The 23,902-nt window shown below is 43.5% G+C and overlaps 1 protein-coding gene across 3 annotated transcripts in view; it reads right to left on the bottom strand.

Annotated features, from left to right (window-relative positions):
* The window catches only part of CCDC60 (coiled-coil domain containing 60), a 205,289-nt gene extending 183,953 nt beyond the window's left edge, over positions 1 to 21,336 (bottom strand). For all 3 annotated transcript variants that reach the window (XM_008004897.3, XM_008004901.3, XM_008004903.3), the window contains exon 1: positions 20,786 to 21,336. In XM_008004897.3, coding sequence (XP_008003088.3) covers positions 20,786 to 20,875 — 90 coding nt within the window. In that variant the 5' untranslated portion in view covers positions 20,876 to 21,336. The remainder of the gene's footprint in view (positions 1 to 20,785) is intronic.
* Between the last annotated feature and the right edge of the window lie 2,566 nt (positions 21,337 to 23,902).

Genomic DNA, 23,902 nt, shown 5'->3' with positions numbered 1-23,902 from the left:
CCTGAAGTGAAACATCTGATATATTTCTCATTTGCATTGCTAGGAATTTAATCTTTGGACAAACACAGAAATAAAGTGAAAAATGGACCAAGAGCCAATAAAGGAAGAAAACTGGATGGAAACTTTGGGGAAAGTTCACCACAGTGTCTATATCTGGGGAGTGATATTGTATTGGGAAGGAGATAATTCTGGTCATAGTCTGCACTAGATTTTGGAGGGAAATGGTCTGAACAATCTCATAAAAGATTGACATGAGTTCTTTGCTAAAGTCTCTAGAAAGAAATATGGCATTAGATGGTGAGAGACTCTAGAAAATGAAATTAATATAAGTGAATGAATATGAATATAAATGAAATGAATGAAATAAAATGAAATGGATAACTGTGTATCATTCTAATAACAAAGCAAAAGGTGCAGAACCTAGGGAACCTTGATTTCCACAGAAAACCTCATCTCAGATATTCAAAGAGATTTCAGTGAAGATGGCTGGTCCCAGGAGTAAATGGCCCTCTAGAATATTCTGGAATTATCCAGAAAAATCTAAAGTTAAGAATGAGTGGAAATTTTAAAAAAAGAACAATACATTTTAAATAGAATTTGTACTGTTTAGAGCAAGTAGCTGTACAAGGAGATAATAGGTCCACTATTTGGGGCAAGATGTGTCATTAATTTGTTCAACAAATATCTATTGTGTTTTTTTCCATGGGGCTCAACTGGTACTGAGGTAGGAGGCAGGACTTGACTCAGGAGATGGGACTTGGACACTGGACTAAATTGAGGGCTAGCTAAAACAGGGACAAGGCAGAAGCAGTTATTTTCTAAGCCACATCCACCAGGGTGCCGCATCAGCTTACCAGTGCCATGGCAACAACTGGAAGTTACCCTTTCCATGGCAACAAGCCAACAACCTGGAAATTACCACCCTTTTTTCTAGAAAATTCCACATATTCTGCCCCTTAATTTGCATATAATTAAAAATGGGTGTAAATGTGACCGCAGAACTGCCTCTGAGCTGCTACTTGGGGCACCCTGCCTGTGGAGTAGCCCTGCTCTGCAAGGAGCAGCAGTTCTGTTGCTGCTGCTGTACACTGCCACTTCAATAAAAATAGCTATCTAACATTACTGGCTTGCCCTTGAATTCTTTCCTGGGCAAAGCCGAGAACCCTCCCAGGCTAAGCCCCAATTTTGAGGCTCATCTGCCCTGCATCGGTACATAGTAGGTGTGCTACAAATAGTTTTTGAATAAATGAACGAATTCAAAGATGATTAACGGCTGTTCCTGCTCTAATGAATCTGCTGCTGGTGGTGACACAGATGTATCAGCAGTTGCATGATGAAGGCTATGACTGTGGAGCCCCGCAGACTTGGGGAGGAAGAAAACAAGGAGAGAGTTGGAGAAAGCTTCTTAAAGGGAGGAACTTCCTAATCTGTCTGGTTTTCATGAGCTCTGAATATGTGCCTGAACCCAGGCCAACAATTTTACCAACAAATAGGAAGACAGTATATAAGATCAGACCAGCTGTTAGTACTGTGCCCACCTCAGGCCAGCCCTCCCTCAGGGAGACCAAGTTACCCTGGTTACCCAAGTTTCAAGACTTTTAAAAGTAGGCACTATCTTTATCTCCATTTTGTGGATAAGGAAACTGAGGCTTGGCATGAGAGGTGATTTGGCCAAGGATCATACAGCAAGGAAATAGCAGAGCCATGGCTCATACTATGCCTGATAGCCAGAAACATTACACATCCCCCCATTATGAATAGGAAGCTGGTTAGATGTCCTACAAGTTTACTCCATGACTCTGCGTCTCTAGATGATGGGACCCCATCTTCAGAACTGGGAGAATCCAGTTTGGATTGTTCTGCCTCTTTAACCCAAGAAGAGATTTCTCTGGCTTGGTCTCTGTTGGCCTGAATTCTACTGCTACTTGAACACAAAGACAGTGTCTGAGTGCTCTGTGACCCTGGTTGAAGCAGCAGTAAAGGCTGAGAACCAGGCTTTGCAAAATGAAGAAATTATTTGTAAAAACATTTGTGGTCTACATTAATGAGCAGTAACTTGATATCAGGTTATAAATAACCCAAAGAAACCCACATCCATTTGCCTGGAGCCCCTTGCACTGTGCTGTAGCTGGAAAGAAAGTCTTCCTGTTTCTTTGTTAAAGCAGAAAGGTGAACCTTCAGAAAATGGCGATTTATGCTGAAAAACCCTGACAGACTCTTAACTGAAACTGCATGAATTGTGGTCCTGTCATTTACAGTTGGAGACACCCTGATGATTTTCTGCTTTTGGTTTAAAACATTACCTAAGCCACTCTGTTATCAATCTTATCTAATGATCTATTTACCTAAAGTACACAATTACAGACAGACTCCCATTACAATCTAGGCAGACGAAAGCACATTAATGAAACAAGGAGTCTGTGGGATTGGATTGCCTAGCAATTGGTCTGAAAGTCTGCTTTCCTTGATGTCCAAGTGAACAGGCTGTCTAGGGTTTTTCTGTTCACTTTTTAAACAGATAAAATTGTTACAATTATTTAAAAAGCTAAAAGGAAGCATAGGAAGAACTAACAAATGTTGTTAGGTGTCATGATGGAGGGTAGACAGAGAAAGAGAGACAGAGAAATGGAGAAGAAGGGAAAGAGGGAGGAGAGAGACAAGAGAGAGAATGAGAGCAAGCGAGCAGGGAGACAGTAGATAGCTAGAAAGAGGGTGAGAGAGAGTGAAAAAGAAACACGAGAGAGAGCAAGAGAGCACGGAGAGAGAGAGCAGATAGCGAGGAAGAAGGTGAGAAGAAAGGGGTGTGGCTGGGCGCAGTAGCTTACGCCTGTAATCCCAGCACTTTGGGATGCCGAGGCCGGTGGATCACCTGAGGTCAAGAGTTTGAGACCAGCCTGGCCAACATGGTGAAACCCCGTCTCTACTAAAAATATAAAAAATTAACCAGGTGTGGTGGTGGGCACCTGTAATCCCAGCTACTTGGGAGGCTAAGGCAGGAGAATTGCTTGAAACCCAGAGGCAGAGGTTGCAGTAAGCTAAGATCGCGCCTCTGCACTCCAGCCTGGGCAACAAGCGTGAAACTCTGTCTCAAAACAAAAACAAAACAAAAACAAAAACAAAAAAAAGAACAAGAAGAAGAAGATGGAAAGAGGGGAGAGAGAAGGAGAGAAACATAGAGAGACAAAGAATGAGAGACAGAGACAGAGAGAAATATAGACAGAGAGACAGAGAAAGACAGAGATGGACAGAGAGATTTTGAGAGATTTGTTTAATGCACAGTTTTCAAACCTTTGGTGAAATAAAAACTGCTTTCTGGGGAGTTACATTATTTGATTTCCTTTGGATCTGGGTTGGCTACTTAGGGGCCATCTGACCTCTGATCGACATCCCCAGCCACTTCATGAAGTCCCCTATCATGGATTAAGGTCCTTTAAGTGCTGAAAGAGGCTATCTTCCTTCACAGGCAGACAAGGAACAGTGAAATCTGGCTTCCTTTCGAGTCAATTTGCAGGAGGACGATGTTCTTACATTAAAAAAAAAAAAGGAGAAAAGGGACACTTTGTTTTGTGAGTAATTGTGAGTGACCCTGAGCCAGCTGCATCTGATGTGAACAGTGTCATAACCCCCATTCCACCCTCTCAAATGCTCCTGTAACTTCTCCTGAGCTTAAGAGTCTTTGGTAGTGAGGAGGGCTCGTACAGGCTGTATGAGTATCATGTAGAAGTGAATTTATTTATTTATTTATTTATTTTTTAATTTTAATTTTAATTATTGAGACAGAGTCTCACTCTGTCACCCAGGCTGGAGTACAGTGGCGCAATCGGCTCACTATAACCTCTGCCTCCCTGGTTCAAGTGATTCTCCTGCCTCAGCCTCCCAAGTAGCTTGGATCTCAGGTACCCACCACCACCACATCCGGCTAATTTTTGTATTTTTAGTAGAGACGGGGTTTCACCATGTTGGCCAGGCTGGTCTTGAATTCCCGACCTTCAGTGGTCCACCTATCTCGGCCTCCCAAAGTGCTGGGATTACAGGCATGAGCCACTGTGTCTAACTGGAAAGTGAATTTTAAGAAACTTGAGAATGAAGCCAGGACTCCATCCCAGCAATTATTAGCAGCTCTGGTCATCCTGCAGAGGGAAATGGGACTTTTGGGCCAGACTGGGCTGGTTTTCAGGGTTAGCTTCTCCATCCATTAGCAGTGCAACATCTTGTAAGTCATGTTTAAATTCTGAGCCTTGGTTTTCTTATCTGTAAAAGGGAGGTGATAACACCTTCCTCACAAAGTTGTCGTAAGGTTTCAAAACACCGTTTGTAAATCACCTGGCACACAGTGAACCCTTAGTAAATGGTAGGATAACAGGATAGACTAACAGGCAGGATAGTGATATGGTTTGGACTCATGTCTCCATTCAAATCTCAGGTCGAATTATAATCCCCAGTGTTGGAGGTGGGGTCTGGTAGGAGGTGATTGGATCATGTTGGTAGATTTCCCCCTTGCTGTTCTCACAATAGTGAGTGAATTCTCATGGTATCTAGTTGTTTTGAAAGTGTGTAGCTCTTTCCCCCTTTACTTTCTCTCTCTCCTGCTGGCCATGTGAAGATGTGCTGGCTTCCCCTTTGCCCTTTTGCCATGATTGTAAGTTTCCTGAGGCCTCCCCAACTATGCTTCCTGAGAGTCAATTAAACCTCTTTTCTTCATAAATCTCAGGTAATTCTTTATAGCAGTGTGAGAACTGACTAATACAGAAAATTGATACTTGGAGTGAGGCATTACTATAAAGATAACTGAAAATGCAGAGGTGACTTTGGAACTGGGTAATAGGCAGAGTTTGGAACAGTTTGTACAACTCAGTACAAGACAGAAAGATGAGGGAAAGTTTGGAACTTCCTAGAGACTTGCCGAATGGTTGTGACCAAAATGCTGATAGTAATATGGACAATGAAGTCCAGGCTGAGGTGGTCTCAGATGGAAACAAGGAACTTACTGGGAACTGGAGTAAAGGTCACTCTTGCTATGCTTTAGCAAAGAGTGGTTCCTTCATGAATGGTTTAGCACTAACCTCTTGTTGCTGTTCTGACAATAAAGTTCTTACAAGATCTGGTTGTTTAAAAGTCTGTAGCATCTCCCCCTCTCTCTCTGGGTCCTGCTCCTGCCATGTAAGGCTCTCACTCCCGCTTTGCCTTCCACCATGAGTAAAAGCTTCCTGAGGCCTCTCCAGAAGTAGTTGCTGCCATATTTCCTGTGCAGCCTGCAGAGCCATGAGCCAATTAAACTTCTTGTCATTATAAGTTACCCAGTCTCAGGTATTTTTTTACAGCAATATGAGAATGGACTAACACAGATAGTATAGACTGAGGGCTCAAGATAAGCATCAGACACCAAGTGAAAGTGAGAAAGACCACCCTGAAGGCATCTTCAAGGTAGCAATGGGAGAATGGAACTCTCAATTCTTACCCACTTTGAGAATACAAAACTAGAGAGTGGAAAGGGAGAGAGGCACTTGTGAAGCAATTTCATCAATAGCTTCTGTGATGCTTTGAATCCTGACCCCAAAGGAAAGAGGATGCTTTATCCTTCACCTCAAAATGAATGAGGGAGAGACCACCATTGGGATTGCTCAAGAGTTGAAGATGAGATCCCTGCAGCTGGGGACTGGCGGGCTGGTCTCTGACACCCTCCTGGAAAATCCAGAGAACAGAGGCAGGCTAGGAAGTGCTTCTGGGGCAAAGAAGGTAGAGAGATGGAGAATAGCTGCTGTGTCAGGAAGTAGTGCTTGTCTTCAGTGGTATGTCAGGGGTGTGTGAAACCTGGGGATCAGATGTGACACCAAAGGCAGAAACAGCAACCTGGGATCCTGCCCATAATGACTCCCACCAGTAATGCAGGAGACTCCAATACCATGAGTCTGAAAGGGGTGGATTTCTGAAAAACCAGGATCTGAGGGGAGTGCACAGCTCATAGAAAATATGTCGAGAGCAGGAACCAGAGTGCTGTAGTAGAGAACTTTGAAAAAGCCAACAAAATTACCTTCAGAATGAGCCAATTTTAGGCATCTGCTGGACCTAGAGAGAACAGAACCATTTTATGGCAGTGCTGATAAGAGCTATCCCATGTCTCCTATTTTCTTTTCCAGCCAACACAGTTAGAAAGCAAAGGAGAGGCTGGGCACGGTGGCTCCCATCTGTAATCCCAGCACTTTGGGAGACTGAGGCAGGCAGATCACTTGAGGTAAGGAGATTGAGACCAGCCTGGCCAACATGGAAAAACCCTGTCTCTACTAAAAATACAGCATGGTGAAACCTTGTGTCTACTAAAAATACAAAAAAAATTAGCTGGGTGTTGTGGCATGTGCCTGTAGTCCCAGCTACTTAGGAGGCTGAGGTGAAAGAAATGCTTGAACCCAGGAGGTGGTGGTTGCAGTGAGCTGAGATCATGCTACTGTACTCCAGTCTGGGTGACAGAGTGAGACTGTCTCAGAAAGAAAAAAAAAAAAAAAAAAAGAAAGCAAAGGAGAGCTGGGGATCTCCCTGGTTCAAGATAGGGGCACACCCCACATCTCCCTCCTGGGTGGCCTGCCTGAAACCATCCTTAGAAGGGAAGAGAACGGGACCACTCTTCTCCTTGAGGGAAGGTTGTAATGTTGCTTAATATCTTGTCAATGCTTTTGGTTTTTGAATTGTGGCTGTGTTTTGTGACTTAAAGAGACTACTAGAGTGGCTGTCACCCAAGGGTGAGCAGAAAAGGGACTGGGTACACCATTTTTATGCAGGCTCCTGCACTGAAAATATCTGAAGGGAGCAATAAGAGGCAAAGATAAAGTTGTGTTGATGAGATAATCCCAGGCTTCATTCAATGAACAGAGTGTATTCGTGATTCGTGACATTACAAAAGATGGGATGGAGACTTCGTGGGGTTCTTGGAGGGACTGGAGTGGATTGAGAGCCCTGTGGAATGTCTGTCAGTTGTCAACTTCAGGGACTACTGGGGTGAATAGGGTGTCCTTGAAACACGCCCTGGGCCAGGTGCAGTGGCTTATGCCTGTAATCCAAGTACTTTGGGAGGCTGAGGCGGGCAGATCATCTGAGGTCAGGAGTTTGAGAGCATCCTGGTGAACACGGTGAAACCCCATCCCTACTAAAAATACAAAAAAATTAGGTGGCACACACCTGTAATCCCAGCTATTCAGGAGACTGAGACATGAGAATTCCTTGAACCTGGGAGGCGGAGGTTGTAGTAAGCCCAGATTGTGCCACTGCACTCCAGCCTGGGCAACAGAGAGAGACTGTGTCTCAACACACCCTGGACCTTGGCTTTGGTGGGTGAGGAGAAGCCAGAAGTGAACAGTTATAAGATGCAGTCAATGTTTTATTTATCCTCCAAAGCTTTTCAAAGTGGGTATTTATCCTTCCTTCTGCTCTTCTTTTTTTTTTTTTTTTTTTTTTTTTTGAGGCGGAGTGTAGCTCTGTCGCCCAGGCTGGAGTGCAGTGGCCGGATCTCAGCTCACTGCAAGCTCCGCCTCCCGGGTTCACGCCATTCTCCGGCCTCAGCCTCCCGAGTAGCTGGGACTACAGGCGCCCGCCACCTCGCCCGGCTAGTTTTTTGTATTTTTTAGTAGAGACGGGGTTTCACCGTGTTAACCAGGATGGTCTCGATCTCTTGACCTCGTGATCCGCCCGTCTCGGCCTCCCAAAGTGCTGGGATTACAGGCTTGAGCCACCGCGCCCGGCCCCTTCTGCTCTTCTTTTGAGAGTGGGGGTATATTTTCTCTCAACCCACCCACCCCCAGGGAAAAGTCAAGTTTACCTTGTTGAGAAATACAGCATAATGGTTAAAAAGGATGGATAGTCCACTAATCAGCAGCTGTATGACCCTTGTTGACAGGTTTCCTCATCTGTAAAATGGAATTAATAATGCCTGCCTCTTAGCACTGTAGAGTGCATGGAATTGCATAACTCACATAAGGGGTTTGCATGGCACAAGACACACAATTAAGTACACAGCCAATAACATCAGTTACTTCCATTATCATAATCATGGCTATATAATGTACCAATTACTTATTCTTAAAACATTGACGTCGTTTTTAACCTCATGGAGAATACAAAAACATACCTCCAGGACGACCTTGAGAGAATGATGATTCATCAGGAGATTTCTTTTCTGAATACTATGCCATCTTTTTCTGGACAAAAGAGCCAATTTGGCATTACATACACCAGAACATGGGGATGGTTGGGATGTACATAAAACACCAAGAGCATTGAAAAATGTCAATCACAAATCAACCTTAGCTATTATTTTGGACTCAGTCCTTACGAACATTATCTTGAATCTTCACGAGATTCAATTACAGGTGAGAGCCTTCAGCATCAGAGAAGTGAAATGGGAAGTGTAAGGTCACAGAGCAGGCAAACAACATCAGAATTGGGACTCAAAATCCAGAATGAGCCCATGATCCAGGTGCTAACTCAATCAGTTCTGGCTAGAGTTTGTCTGTTTAGTGAAGGAAATTCAAGAACTGTGCTTTTACTGGGGCAATTTAAATCCTGAGCCATAGAACACAAGGAAAAGGGGACTGGAATGGCTGTTTGCTGGTTGGGGCAGGAAGTGAAAAGGTGAGGAGGCTAGTTAGGGTTAAAGAAGCATCCAAACTGCTTACTCGCGTTCTAAAAGACCCTGCAGAATGCTCTCACCATTCTCACATTCCCTACGAGAATGCCGTATTCATGGCGTCTCAAATTCCTTGGTACCTGCCAACAAGCATTGCTTCCTGAGTTTTGAGGAGCCTCTTTTAAGAGGTCTAAAAATATCAAAGAAGCAGTTTGATTAGCAGAGGATGGGATCAGCTAATAAGTAATAGCAACACAGGCGACAGTCATGTGCTAATTGCCTTTTGGGCATTTTCTTCAAGGGCTCTTAGAAGTGAAACATTTTAGTCATGTTAACGTTTTGGCTGCCTTTTCCTGAATGCATAAAAATGATCAGCATGAGAATTGTCATCTCTGGAAATGTCAGTATTTAAATGTTTTAATTCTTGATATTTGGGAGCCATTGGCTTTGATTTTGAAGTGAGAATATTAAGAGATAACATTTTGTGAGCACTTACTACCTGCCTGGGGCTATCCCTGATCCTCCCAACAACCCGATGAGGCAGGAACTGTTATTATTTTTGTACGGAGAGGGAAACTGAGGCACAGAGAGTAACTTGCCCAAGGTTACATAGCAAGTATTAGAATGGTATTCATATTTATGGGGCACCCAGCATGTACTGGGAATATAGTGATAAAACATTTGTAGGCCTTGCCCAAATGGAATTTCCAGTTGCCTAAGGAATGTGTTGCCTCACTGTGTGGAACTATCCTTGGTCCTGAGAAGAGAGACTAGAGAATATTGAACATTTTGCCAGTACCAGCCCCTGTGCAAGGCGCTAGGATAGAATCATGGGAAACATGTGGTCACTTTCCTCAAGGAGCTACAAGTCTAGTGGTGAGATCAGAAAAATAAACAGGCAATTATGATACAGAATTTGTTTTGGAGAAAATAAAAATTTCAGTGGGTCAGAGCTTGGATTCAGAGTGAATCCATTTAACTTGATATTTACTCAAATTATTCAACCCAATTAAGCTGTTTACAAGTATCAGCATTTCAGCCACACATACCCCAGAGCCTCATCTCTCGCTGATTGGGCCTGTCTTTCTCTCCGTTTTATCTAGCAGGTCTTGGCAGTATATTGACGGAGGATCAAAATATGCCTTTCTTAGAAAGGTGACTCTAATTAGAAATGGCTTATAAATCTTCATCGAAATGAACATTATTTAGAAAGATGAGTCTAGGCTGGGCATGGTGGCTTATGCCTGTAATCCCAGCACTTTGAGAAGCCAAGGTGGGTGGATCACGAGGTCAGGAGTTCGACACCATCTTGACCAATGTGGTGAAACCCCATCTCTACTAAAAATACAAAAATTAGCTGGGCATGGAGGGGGGGGTGTGCCTGTAACCCCAGCTACTCAGGAGGCTGAGGCAGAAGAATCACTTGAACCCAGGAGGCAGAGGCTGCAGTGAGCCTAGATCACGTCATTGCACTCCAGCCTCAGCGACAGAGTAAGACTCTGTCTCAAAATAAATAAATAAATAAAGAAAGAAAGAAAAAAGGAAAAAGAAAGAAAGAAAGAAAGAAAGAAAGAAAGAAAGAAAGAAAGAAAGAAAGAAAGAAAGAAAGAAGAAAGAAAGAAAGAAAGAAAGAAAGAAAGAAAGAAAGAAAGAAAGAAAGAGAAAGAAAGAAAGAAAGAAAGAAAAGATGAGTCTAAGTCACACGCAGGTTTTTTTCCCCTCTTTTTCTCATCCTTAGCTGTGTTTTTTCTGGCAGAAACCTGCTAGCATATTTTAGGAAAAGCTCAAGAAAATGCAAATATCCTTGTCTGTGGTCACGGGCATAGTCACATTCTTGTTTGCATTGCCTACAGCTAAAATTGGCACTTCCCCCTTTCTTCCAGAGACTTTTAAAATATATTCTTTAAAAATTGCACCAATAGCTGCCCCTTTTAGAGATATACTTGCCCCTTCTTACTGCAACCTCCCAGGCTTATCTTAAGAGCACACGCTTTCTGTAGTTATTTGGTCCTGGATTCAAATCCTAACTCCACCACCTGCTTCTCTGGTGTCTCTGGGAAGGTTGCAAAACTTCTTCAAGCCTCAGTTTCCTCATGTCTACAAGTAGAGATTAGATGTCATGATAGCACCTGCCACACTGGACTGAAGAGTTCATTTTAATAATATATGCAAAGCAATTGGTGCAAAATAGATGCTCAGTAAGTGGTAGTCATTATTTTTTTTTTCACGTGCCATCAAGGGAGCCTAGCAATTTCCAGGTTAAGATTCCCTGCTTCTTCAGATGAAGACAAAGAAATCAAAGAGGTTAAGTGATTTGTCCAAAGTCATACAGCCAGACCAGGTGCAGTGGCTCACGCCTGTAATCCCAGAACTTTGGGAGGCCGAGGTGGGTAGATCTTTTGAGCCAAGGAGTTCAGGACCAGCCTGGGCAATATGGCAAAACCCGTGTCTACTAAAAATACAAAAAAACCCCAAAATCAGCTAGGTATGGTGGCATGTGCCTGTAATCCCAACTATTTGGGAGGCTGAGAAAAGAGAATCTCTTGAACCTGGGGGATGGAGATTGAATTGAACTGAGATCGTGCCACTTCATGCCAGCCAGCGTGACAGAGTGAGACTGTCTCAAAACAAACAAACAAACAAACAAACAAACAAACAAACAAACACAACAAAACACAAAGTCATACAGCCAGATAGTGAGAGAGCTGGGAACCAGGTCTCTTAATTCTAGGTAAGGGCTATGCCTGCTCCACCACCATGCAAATTTCTGGAAAGGTATTGCCGTGAAAAACCAATAAGAATTTGACTGTTTGAGGGGAGGTCTTGAGAGGTAGCTCCAAGTTATTCCCTCTCTATGTCCTGTCTAAACTGCAGGCTCCATTTTCTATCTCTCTCTCTCTCTCTTTTTTTTTTTTTTTAGATGGAGTCTCACTCCGTCACCCAGGCTGGAGTGCAGTGGTACAATCTGGGCTCACTGCAACCTCCACCTCCCGGGTTCAAGCAATTCTCCTGCCTCAGCCTCCTGAGAAGCTGGGATTACAGGTTCATGCCACCATGCCTGGCTAATTTTTGTATTTTTAGTAAAGATGGGGTTTCAGCATGTTGATCAGCTGGTCTCGAACTCCTGACCTCATAATCTGCCTGCCTCGGCTTCCCAAAGTGCTGGGATTACAGGTGTGAGCCACTGTGCCCGGCTTCCTTTTTCTGTCTTAAGCAGGGTTGGTTTGGCTTTAATGTTATGTAATTAATGGCTGCTTATGAGACAAGAGAGCACTAGAAAGATCCTACTCATCCAAGTCTTAGTTGTACATCTACCATGTGGCAGGTCCTGTGGGATACCAAGGTGGTAACAACAAAAAAGCTACCACGTTTCTTGCTCTGGAGGAGCTTATAGTTTCCTAGGGAAGATAGTATTACAAAGATGAATTTTGTGGTGCAAAAGAAGCATGTGACTTGGATTGGGAGGTGGTGGCCAGGGAAGTCTTCTCAAAAGAAATGACATTTAAGCTGACACTGAAAGATGTAGGAGAGATTTTGTGTGTGTGTGTGTGTGTGTGTGTGTGTGTGTGTGTGTGAGAGAGAGAGAGAGAGAGAGAAAGAGAGAGAGAGAAAAAAAGAGAGAGAGAGAGAAAGAGAAAGAGAGAGAGAGAGAGAGAGAGAGAGAGAGAGAGAGAATGTTCTAAGAGGAGGAGGAAGATATCAGGCAGAAATTCCAAAACTAGTGTGACTCCTTAATGGTGACCAAGTGATGAAAGATGAGGCTGAAGAACCTGCCATCAGCCAGATCATGCAGAGACTTTTAAACTTCGTTAAAGATATTCATCTTCATTGTGAGGACAACAGACGGTCATTGAATTGTTTTAACAAGGGGAATGACAGTATCACACTTGCATTAAAAGACAATGGGTCAGATGGAAGGTAAAAAGTATAGTTATGGGGCCAATGGGATGGTCTTGGCAATAAATAATGGTGCTATGGACCAGGTAGTAACCTTGGGGAAGGAGGCAGCATCCACTGAACACCCACCCTGTGGCAGTTAATTGGACATATGGGGTGATGAAGAGGCAGAGGTCATAGATGAAGCTTGGGTTTCTACTTGAACAACTGGGTACGTGACAGGATCATTTATTTAGATGGGGAAGGTTTTACCATCAGATAGGCATTTGACTGGGCAAGGGTAGTCAAGACTTTAGTATCTTTCTGCTGGTGATTCTTAACTGTGAATGGTCTTGCCCCCTGAGGACATTTGGCAATACTGAGATGTTTTTGGTTGTCACCATGGGGAGGCTGTGACTGTCATCTAATAGGGAGAGGCCAGGAATGCTGCTTCACACCCTGCGACGCAAGGGATAGCCTATGTGGTCTCAAATGTTCAACAGTGCCAAATTTGAGAAACTCTGCTGAAATGCAAAGCCTGGAGAGAAGTAACACACTAGATATTTCCAATTATTTAAAGCTTTAGTGGGAGTTCATGGGGCAAAGTCCTCCCTAATTTGACAACCCTTTGGGACAGAAACTTGGGTAACTTTGTGTATGGAGAGGGAGAGTGTGAAAAGAGTGATCTGCTGGAGCTCTGTGAGGGAACATTTTGTCAGACAGGATACCAAGAAAGAACTTGGCTTTTGCAGAAGAATGGTAATACGCCCCCCTCCCTTCCTCCCTAATGTATTAGAAAATGAGTTCTAGGTTTGGCTCAGTGTCTAGTACCACCCTAAGTCTGTATCCAGCCAACATTCAAGATTCAGATGGCTTCACTGCACCTGTCTTTCCATGATAGAACTTGTTTCTACCTCAAACTCATATATATATATAGTTTGCCTTTCTTTTGGTAGTTGTTATGCACCGTCTTGATTCATAGTTATTTATAAATGTTCTTTCCAACAGCACTGTGGGTTCCTTGGGAGAAGACCACAAGTCTGCTGCATTTTAGCGCCCTCAAAACATCTGTCACATGGGAGGTGCTCAATATATACCTCAAAAGATGACCCTGATCATGTACCAGGCTGCAATGGGGGGATAATCTCTGTCCATTCTGCCCCTGATCTACAGCCCACCACGAAACCCCTGACAATGCTGAACCTATCTCAGAATCTGTCCCAGTTGCATAATCTCCCCGCTTTGTGAAATCCAGAAACCCCGAGGCATTTCCAGGCTTGAAAGCCGATTGCCAGACGCGGCTAATTTTCAAGTTATTAAATAAAACTACCGATTGCATAAATTCCAATTTAGGCGGAAATACATTAGATCAAAATTGAGCCCCGCAAGAAATTTTCTGAGCAGAGTTTGAAAACAGGAATTTGGAAGGGAAAATGCCACCATCTCATGATAGAAGGTATCCCATTATGATGATTATGATTTTGAATTTAGCTGTCAGAAATATCTCTGAGAAAAAATATGTTGGTTTATTCAGTCCAAGAAAGGTTTAATTGGCTTCTGTCAGATTTTATGGAAGTGCTATTTGCCACTGAACCCCATATGAATTTTTGCAGCTTTTGAATGTAACAGCTGATGGCTGAGTCTTTGGAGGCTGTGGAGATGTTGAAAGGAAGTCAAGAATAAGTTTCTTTCCACAGTTGTGCAAAGGCTTATCTAACCAGAATTTCCTTAAGCCTCACCAAACAGTGGAAACAGATGGGGGTCACAGGAATAAAGATGGCACGCATTCCATTTGTTTAGATCCATGATCATGTTATTCTCCCTACATTTTTCAGAGTGTCTAGAGTGTCTCATTTGATTTTCCTTATTCACTTCGGTGTCCCCACCACCTGTAACCATGCTTGGCACATACTTGGAACTCAGTACATGTTAGTTGAGTGAATAAATGTTCCCACTGGGGGAACTCTACTTTATCCCTCACCCCTGCAGCTCTTTGATGGGTACTACTATGGACAAGTGCCCTTGAGATTCCTAAGCAGTTGTTGTGTAGGGTAGGGGATAGGGATGACTCTCTTTTTTGGGTTATCCTCTGTCAATGCATGGCTTGGAATCCCTATTATTTGAGTTTTTGTGAAATCATTTGTGCAAGTCACTGCTGAATAGTCAATCCAGTACTCATCTTCGATATCACCATCGCTTCCTTGCCCCTGCTTTCTATACTCATGTTAGATGCATACTTTCCCAGCCATTCTTACTGCTAGAAAAGAGAGGTGATGCTGTTCTGGAAAACTAGAAATAGAGAAAAACGGTCAGGAAGGTTCTTAGAAAGCTTCTGTTTGCCTCATAAAAGGGACAAATATAGCTTTTCCTCTCTACTTTTTCCTCTTTCTGCTGGAATATGGATGCGATGCCTGGACCTGGGACAGTCATTTTGTGACCACGAGGGAAAAGGCCTTGCCAGCCTGACACTAGTGAGCTCTCAAGCCAATGCCAGCAGCTATCCACCTCCAGACTTCTCACATGAGAAAAATAAATTCCTATTTGTTTACTTTGCTGCTTTTCAGTTTTTCTCTTACTTGCAGCCAAAAACAACCCTAACTGATGGTGTTTTCCTTTTCCTTTTTCCTCCCTACCCTTTGGCTCTCTATGGGATTAAAACATGAATAACGGGACTGAGCTGAGAGGTAAATCCAAGGGACTCAAACCATGCTCAGGAGCACCCCCTTCTTCACAACTAACACATTGCATCTCTCATGCAAACATATTCTCATACCAACTCTAAAAATATCTTTGGACCTGCTTCTTCCCTTCTACCCTTAAGCTGGGGCCTGGCCTCATTAATGATGGACCTCACTATGTGACTTTACAGTTAATACTCAGGTTCCTCTAGACTTCATTTCTGGGTTGAGTGTATCTTCAGAACAGTCATAGTAGCACTCATGTCCAATCAGAGAAGGGAGAGGAGCACAAGTAACAATAATGACCACTGTCACCACTTACTGGAGGCTAACTGGGTATTGTGTTCAGTATTTCACATGCGTTATTTTATTTCATCCTTCCAAAACATCTATGCCATAGATCTTATTGTTCTTCAACCCCATTTACCAGAAACTCACGCTGGAGTGTCAAAAAGAGGATTTGAACCCACCTTTGCCTGACTTCAAAGGCAGAGCTTCTAACTAATTACAAAGCTTATTATCCCATCAATGAGACTCTTGGATCATTTCTTCACTCCTCTCCCATCCTCCCCTCTCCCTGCAGAGCAGCTGCCTCTTTGCAGATGGGACATATAGCCTGCTTCATTTTGTACAGCATGAAGAGTGTCAATCGCTTTTCCCATGTCAGGAGGTAATGAACACACTCCTTCCCTGCATCCTGATTTATCACAGAAAGGAGCCGACTGTCACATGGCCATGCAATTAGACACAGCAAGATTCGCTAAGGCAAGCATTGCCTGTCCAAAGCATTGGGCCACAAAAATAACAAAACAAAACAAAAAAACCCAAACAAACCACCTAAACAGAAAGCATGAATTCTGCAATTTATCTCATGCAGTAGCAATGGAGCTAGAAGAACCCCTCGGAAAGAGAAAAGAGTCTCTTCTCCCTCATTATTCTTTTCCTGGCTTAAGTCATGAATGATATAAAAATGGAGGTACAGCCAGCTGAGATTCTTTAGAACTGAATCTCAAGTTGTTGTTAGATATTTTATTTTGTTTTATTTTTTCAGGGTAATCAGTGATTCCACGCAGGGGGCGTGGTCTCAGTGATTAGAGGCCAGAGAGATCACTGAGCACTGACGTCACCTTTAACAGAAACCAACGACTCACCACAGCCCAGCATTTATCTCTTCAGGTCACAATTTCTTCTATTTGGACAAGGAGGAAAATCGTTTTATGTTTGCGGTGGAAACGTATTGTGCTGGGAGTCAAGGTTTCTCTTGTTGGGGAAAATGTTTCTCAAATATGTTGGTTCTCCTTTTCTGACTCCAGGCAGCCCAGCTGGGTGTATGCTGGACTGGGCTTCCAAAACTATCTCTGGAGACATCCATCCTCATCATTTGGTGGTGGGGGCAGGGGGTGGGGTAGCAGGAAGGATGGAGACTGTCAGGCCCAGATCTTTTCCATACCTGGGATTCTGCCTGGTTTGTCCCCTTCTTCAGGTACCTGTCAACTTACCTCTCAGCAGAGAACTAGACCCTGGGGATCTTCAAGCCCCAGTCTACCTAGGTACTAAAGCTTATTAACAATACCTCTATTATAGAGTTGTTGAAAGGATTAAACAACGCCATAATGGTGGCTACCATTTAATGGTATTTACTTTATACCAGGCTCTGTTCTAACAGCATTACCCACATTAACTCCTCTAATTCCCACAACACCCCTTTGACGAGGAAGCATTTTTACATGTATTTCATCTATTCTGAGATGCACCTTTTCTTTCTGCATTTTAATACCTCTGAAACTGGGACACATAATTGAAACAGGTGATAGTTTAATTTGTTGGGTTTTCTCTTTTAGCAGCACAAGAAAATGGTGATGCATCTGGAAATGGAAGGCTTCTTGGATTAGATAAAATGTGATACACTTGTTTCACAGAGCAGCAAACTGAGGCACAGAGAGGAAGTGAGTGGCCCAAGGTCACACAACCTAGTAAGTGGCAGTGTTGGGGTTCGAACCCACAGAGTTTGCTGAAGAATATGCTCTTTTATTGGTTGATTGATTTACTGAGACAGGATCTCGCTCTGTCACCCTGGCTAGAGTATAGTGGCACAATCACAGCTCACTGCAGCCTTGACCTCCTGGGCTCAAGCAAGCCTCCTGCCTCAGCCTCCCGAGAAGCTGGGACCATAGGCATATGCTACCACACTTGGCTAGTGTTTTTTTTTTTGTTGTTGTTTGTTTGTTTTACTTTTTGTGGAGATGGGGTCTCACTATAGTACCCAGGCTGGTCTCAAACTCCTGGGCTCAAGTGATCCTCCTGCCTCGGCCCCCCAAATTGTTGAGATAATAGGCATGAGCCCCTGCACCTGGCAGAATCTGCTCCTTTAATAACTAAAAGCTAGGATATGAGCAAGGCACCCGGAATGGTTCCTGGAAGTTTCAGAATCTGCCCAAATTAGGGATGCTTCTTTTCTCTCTGGGTTTTTAATGACAACAAGGTAGGAAGTTCAGGCTCTAAGAGATGGAGCTTGTATAAAGGATTGCAAACCTTTACAGTTTTTGTCAAATGCTGCTTTTGAGTTCTCATTCTAGAACATAAAGGGGAATGTTCTAAGCACCTCTCTTTTTCAGCCTTTTCCAAGGCAGAAATCATGGGTCCGTGGTAATCCTATATACAATCTGCTTCTCCCCTCCCCCATGTCTGATCCCATTAGACTTCTGCTTCCTTGGGAAACAAAGGGAAAAGAGACTCCCTAAGGAGATTAGGGGGCCCAACATACGGGCAAGCTAGACGGCTTCTTTAACAAAAGACTTTCAAACCGAGGATTTGCATATGTTATTTATATTCCCTCAGTTAAAAAAAAAATCATGAAGATCCTGTACAAGGCAGTTACCAGTGGAATATTCATTAGGATACAGCAACCTCCAACCCTGTGAGAAAGGAAAACGGCCAGTTCAGAGGGCTTCGAGACCCTTTTGACGTTTTTTCCAAAGTCATTCATTATACTAGTATGCAGGGGACTCTTAATATTACCACGCAGCCAGTGTGGCCACACCTTCCTCCAGGAGAGGCCACTCCTCATATTCCTCCTCACTGGACACTTACCGGCCGCCTGGCATTTTGTGATGCTATTTTTAGGTGTCATTCCCTTTCCTCCTCCAAACAAACCTGGAAGCTATTTGAAGCCAATGATTGTGTCTTATACCTTATTTTTGTAGCCCCTGTGGTGCTGGGCACATTGAACAGAACAACCATTTATCACAGCTTGACTAGAATGGTGATATGGAAAGAGCTTGCGCTCAGAGCCAGACAGACCCGAATTTAAACCCCAGTTCTGTTCCTTGCCCGTTGGGTGTCCTTGGGTAAGGGACCTGTCCTCTCTGAGCCTCAGTGTTGCCATCTCATGAGGAGGTAACAGTTCATAGCTTGAAGGATTGTAGAAGGTTCTGAAAATATCACACTTAAGAGTTTTTTGAGTTCAATACGTGGCACATGATGCATGCACACTCAATACGTGCCAAATATCATCATCATCATGATCGTGACTGCAATTATTAGTCGTTTGGTTTACCCCAGACATCAATCCTGATCTCTACATATTTCCTTGTGGCTTGTCACTTTCTAGTGACCCTAGATTAGTTTAACTAATGCTTTACTATAGCTCTAAAACCTTGAAATTCCTAAAGGCACGATCTTTTGAATGTGAGCTAGGAACCCCCTGGCATCTTCATTATTTCCTAGAAAGTAGAGAGGGGTGCAGAAGGATTTCAGTGAAGCTTTTGGGCCGGAAGTCTTGGTCTATCCAACAGTTCCCTGGAAGCCTTCTTCCCATCACTTGACCTCCCTGAGTCCCACTACCCTCCTCCCATGAAAGAGATGATCATTTCAACTTCTACATCTTCCTCCACCCTCTACATCTTTCTATGGTAGGATGAAAACTTCTATTGCATTTATTTGAGTACAATGGCTTGTTTCTTCCCAAAATCCAACATGCAGACACACACACACAAATACACACACATGCACGCATGAATCTAAATGAGCTGTCCCTTTTCTTGGCTCCCACAACACCCTCCGATACTTCCTCAACACATCATTAATCAACCTGCATTATAACAATGTTTCTTATCTCTTTTACTCCCCTTCCCAAGCATATACACTATAGATTGTGAGATTCTTGAAAGCGAGTCTCATTTTTAACTAGAGCAAGTGTTTAGCACCTAACAGGGGTTCAATAAATCTTTACTAAATAAATGAAATAACAATAAAACTAAAACCTAAAGTGTGCTTACTATATGTCAGGAACTGTGCTCATAGCTTTTGGCGTACATTAACTCATTTAATGCTCACAGCAATCCGATGAGGAAGCTCTATGATATTTCCGTTTTGCAGATGGCAGCACTGAAGCAGAGAAGTTCTGCAACTTGCCCAAGGCCACAGGGCTGCGAAGAGGCACATCCAAACCCAGGGTGATTGTGTCTGCTGCTCCTGCTCTGATGCTCACCCTCCCTATTGAAGTGTTCGTTTCCCTCTTCATTCTTTCCCTCATTCATTCCCCCACTGCTATGCTGGAAAGTTCAGCCCCAGAGGGGGCTGCTCTAGATTGAACATCCTTCTGTGTGGTATTTTGAGATGAAAGGAGATGGAAAAAGGTTGTATCTTGCATAGTGGTCTTGCTAAGAGGACTGAGTAATGAGGAGTGCACAGAGATAGGTTGAGCCTTAGAGAAGAGCAGCTTGGGAACATTTTGGACCACATGGAGAGCCCTTGTGAGTTTTAAGCTCTCCTTCATGGACTGACCGCCCGCCAGGCCCGCCTTCCTGGGGCGTGACTGTGAGCCACAAGTGTGCCTTGTGGATGCACCAGAGGGGACCAGCATTGCTGACCTTGGCCAATCCATGCAAAGTGGGGTTTGAGGGTACAATAACAAATGCACACTTACAGTTGTGCTTACCCATTAATGGTTATTTAAAAACAGGAGCTATTAACCTCAGTCATTCAGCACATATCGATTTTTCTTTGTTTTTCAAATCAACAACACCGTTTCATGTCCCATAAACACATTATCCAGCGTTAACATCACAGTGGACAGTTTTCATAGCTTATTCCATTTAGTCCTCACACTGCTTCTGCCTAGTTGATGTTGCTGTTCTAATTTCATAGACACAGGAAATAAAGTCTAGAGACGCGAAGCAGTTAACCTGTCTAAAGTCACACAGCTGGTGAATGGCAAACCTAGCCTTCGAACCTCAAGTTGACCCTCTGCAAGCTCTCCATAGAGAGAGGGGATACACCTGTTTCCGGAGACCGGCAGATCTCTGAGAGTAAGTTCTGCGAACGGCAAACCTACAATTCATCTTAATTTTTTTCTGATGTTCTACAGTGTCACTGCTGATTTATTCCATCATTTTGGAATTACTGGCTAATAGGATGGCCCAGCTCACTGCTCTGGTTCGCGTTTTCATTCTTTAAGAGAAACCGACCATTGATAGCAACAGGGATGTGTCTCGACAATTTAATTACACCAACCATGACTCTCCTTTCTCCCCCTATCCCTTGTTGGTCTCGAGGCTAATTCCTATTTCACTTGTTCTCTAAAATATGATTGGTTTCGGCAAGAGGGAAGACTTACCTGCCTTAGGTTCTCCGAGGCATAAAAGGGCCGGACAGCCCCCGCGTTGGGGGAACTCTGAAGTTTCTTGGTGGCTGGAACCTTGGTCATCTTAAAAATCCTTCAGGCTTCAGCCTGTGCCCCCAAGGCAAGGATTTTTCCAGAATCTTCTACTTCAGTAGTCACTGGTATGAGAGGTTTCGGCAACTTCTCCCTGATCCCCAAGTCCCAATTACAGGAATTCCAAAGCGGTTTCCGTGAGGAGTAATGAGAAAGCACCTGGGTCTTCCACAGACGGGATGAGGAAGTCCGGGTAGGGCAGAATCAGGTGAGCCTGCAATTATTTACTTTTTGAAAGGTTACAAACTTCTGTAAGCTTCCGCCTCTTCGGAAGGGATATCTTTCTCTTCTATAAGCAAAATAAAATATGAACTAAAAAAAAAAAATAAAATTCCAGTGACAAAGTGTGAGAGGGGTCCCGTGGAGGGGCTCCCAGATCCCCATCCTCCAAGAGTGGTCGAGAACTAAGGCGGCCCCAAAGAGGGGTTTATCGCACTGCGGGGAAAGTCGGCAACTGCTAACCGCGGGGCGGGGGAGGGGGGCACCCGGTTGCTTGGCTACGGGACGCGGAGGAGGGCTTCCTCATTGGCTGGAATTGGTGGGGGCGGTGTCGTGGGGATCGTGAACTCTCCCAGGTTGCTGGGACACCGGCTCAGAGCAGCGTCCTTTAAACAAACTGGTTTCTCTTTTCAGGCCTGAGGACCATACCATTTCTCTCTGCCTAACTACAAGCGACTCCTTCCTTTCAAACTGCTCTGTCCTGTTGCTAACCCACTAGTAACTTTTGTGCCTTGGAGTGGGTGGCCTGTAGCCCTGCAATTCTTAACCTGAGAGGCCTGTTTCTCCCTTTTTCCACCTGACAAACTCCTGCTCATCCTTCAAAGCCCTTCATTTCATAAAATGAAATATTGTTATTCCATTTATTTAGCAAAGATTTATTGACTCTTTGCTAAAATAACATAAAATAAAGTAAAAATAAAATTAAAAAAAATAAGACTCGCCCTCAAGAATCTCACAATCTATAGTATGTATGTTTGGGATGGGGAGCAAAAGACAAGAAACGTGGTTATAAGGCAGGATGATCTATGATGTGCTGGGGAAGTATCATAGGGTATTGTGGGAGTGAAGAAAAGGGACAGCTGTATATAGGTATAGATATATGCACACACATACATATGTAAATACACATATATAGACATGTATATATGTGTAAGTATATACGTATTTTTGTGTGGGGGCATGTGTGCATATGACATTTATTGAGTGCTTAGGATGTGCTAGACACTGTTCTAAGTGTCACATATTGACTCAATCCATACAGCACCTCTTTAAAGAAGGCGTTTTATTACCCCATTTCACAGCCTAAGCAACTGAGGTACAGAGACATTAAATGACAAGTTTAAAGTCATATGTGTGCTGCAACTGAAATTCAAAGCCAGAACTGTTTGAGTCTAAAGAGCAAGCTTTTAACCACTTAGATGCCTAACTTTGCTGAGTTTGGCTTCTATGTCTTTAAAATGGGGATAATAGCTTTGCCACAGGTTGTTAAGAATTGAAGTGGATGATGCATATGAAGGCTGAGCCCGTGGGGAGTCCTAGCTAAGTGGTACTATTATTATTCCCTGACATCACTTCCCTAGGAAAAATCAGGCATTCTCACCGTGCTGGGTTCATTTCACAGCAGATGTTAATACTAACTGATATTTATTGATCACTTGCTCTATGCTAGGTACTGTACTAAGCACTTTGCATACATTAACTCATTTAATCCTTCCAATAACCCTATGGGGTAGGTTCCCAGCCTGCAGCAGATTTATTTCGTATGTTTGGACTTGAATGCCTTATCCTTGGCATTGTTTCACACTGTATCTATCTGATTAATGTTTTATCCCTCAACCTTGAGCTACTGGGGATTATGATATCATTATGGCTGCATCTTCTCTGTTTCTTTTTTTTTTTCTTTCCTTCTTTCTCTTTTTTCTTTTTTCTTTTTTTTGTTTTTTGAGGCAGAGTCTTGCTGTGTTGCCCAGGCTGGAGTGCAGTGGCGTGATCTCAGCTCACTGCAACCTCCGCCTCCCAGGTTCAAGCAATTCTCCTGCATCAGCCTCCTGAGTGGCTGGAATTCACGCCAGGCTAATTTTTGTATTTTTAGTAGAGACAGGGTTTCACCATGTTGGCCAGGCTGGTCTCAAACTCCTGAACTCAAGTGATCTGCTGGGATTACAGGTGTGAGCCATGGTGCCCAGCCCATCTTCTCTGTAGAAGGCATCTACTGCAAGATGACGCTCTACAGAATGCAAAATACCTAGCCATGTAGCTCTAGATGCTGATGCCTGAAAGTCATTATTTTCTCACCATTGCCTAAAGACTGACTCTGACCTTCCCTTTCACAGGAAGTTTTGGTTCTCCGGCTTCCTTTGTGGGCAGCATTAAGCAATCGGCAGACACTTTCAGAATGAAGCAGATAAAGGGAATCATGTTTGGGAGATAGGGCTGGGGATGAGGGGATGAAAAAACAAGGCAGGATGGGAAATGTTCAGCCCTGAGTAGAACAGACAAAAGCTGTCTTCATATGCTTTTGTAGAACAGGCTTGGCAAAGAGGAACTCAGCTAGTTCTGCATTAGCTCAAAGAATAGGAGGAAGTTTGGGTTCAGTAGGAAGAAATGCATACACAGCAGAACATAATATTAAAAGGTGTGACCTCTGGAGTCCAACAGAATTAGTCACTGAGCAACTTCAATGATAATAATACTTACAGGACTGTGATGAAAAGCAAATGGGATAATTCCTGCAAAGCACAATGCCTAGCACAGAGGAAGTGCTCAATAAATATTAGCCCTTATTTCTTTTGTTGTTGTTATTATACTCACCTGTCAGAGCCATGTAAGAACTGGAAATAGGAAGGGCTGTAGAATTGAAAAGACATGCGTTCAATTCCTGGCTCTGCCATTTGCTGCCAATAAGACCTGGGTCAAGTTCACTTCTCCAAGCTTCAATTTTTTCACGTGTATAAAACTCATGTGTGGTGAATGGTTATGCCCGTTTTATACCTGCTACCAGGAGGATGAAGCAAAATA

The sequence above is a fragment of the Chlorocebus sabaeus genome, chromosome 11 (assembly GCF_047675955.1).
Source record: "Chlorocebus sabaeus isolate Y175 chromosome 11, mChlSab1.0.hap1, whole genome shotgun sequence".
Taxonomy (NCBI): domain Eukaryota; kingdom Metazoa; phylum Chordata; class Mammalia; order Primates; family Cercopithecidae; genus Chlorocebus; species Chlorocebus sabaeus.
Note: the sequence above shows the minus strand (reverse complement) of the source record. Positions and strands in the feature narration are given on the sequence as shown.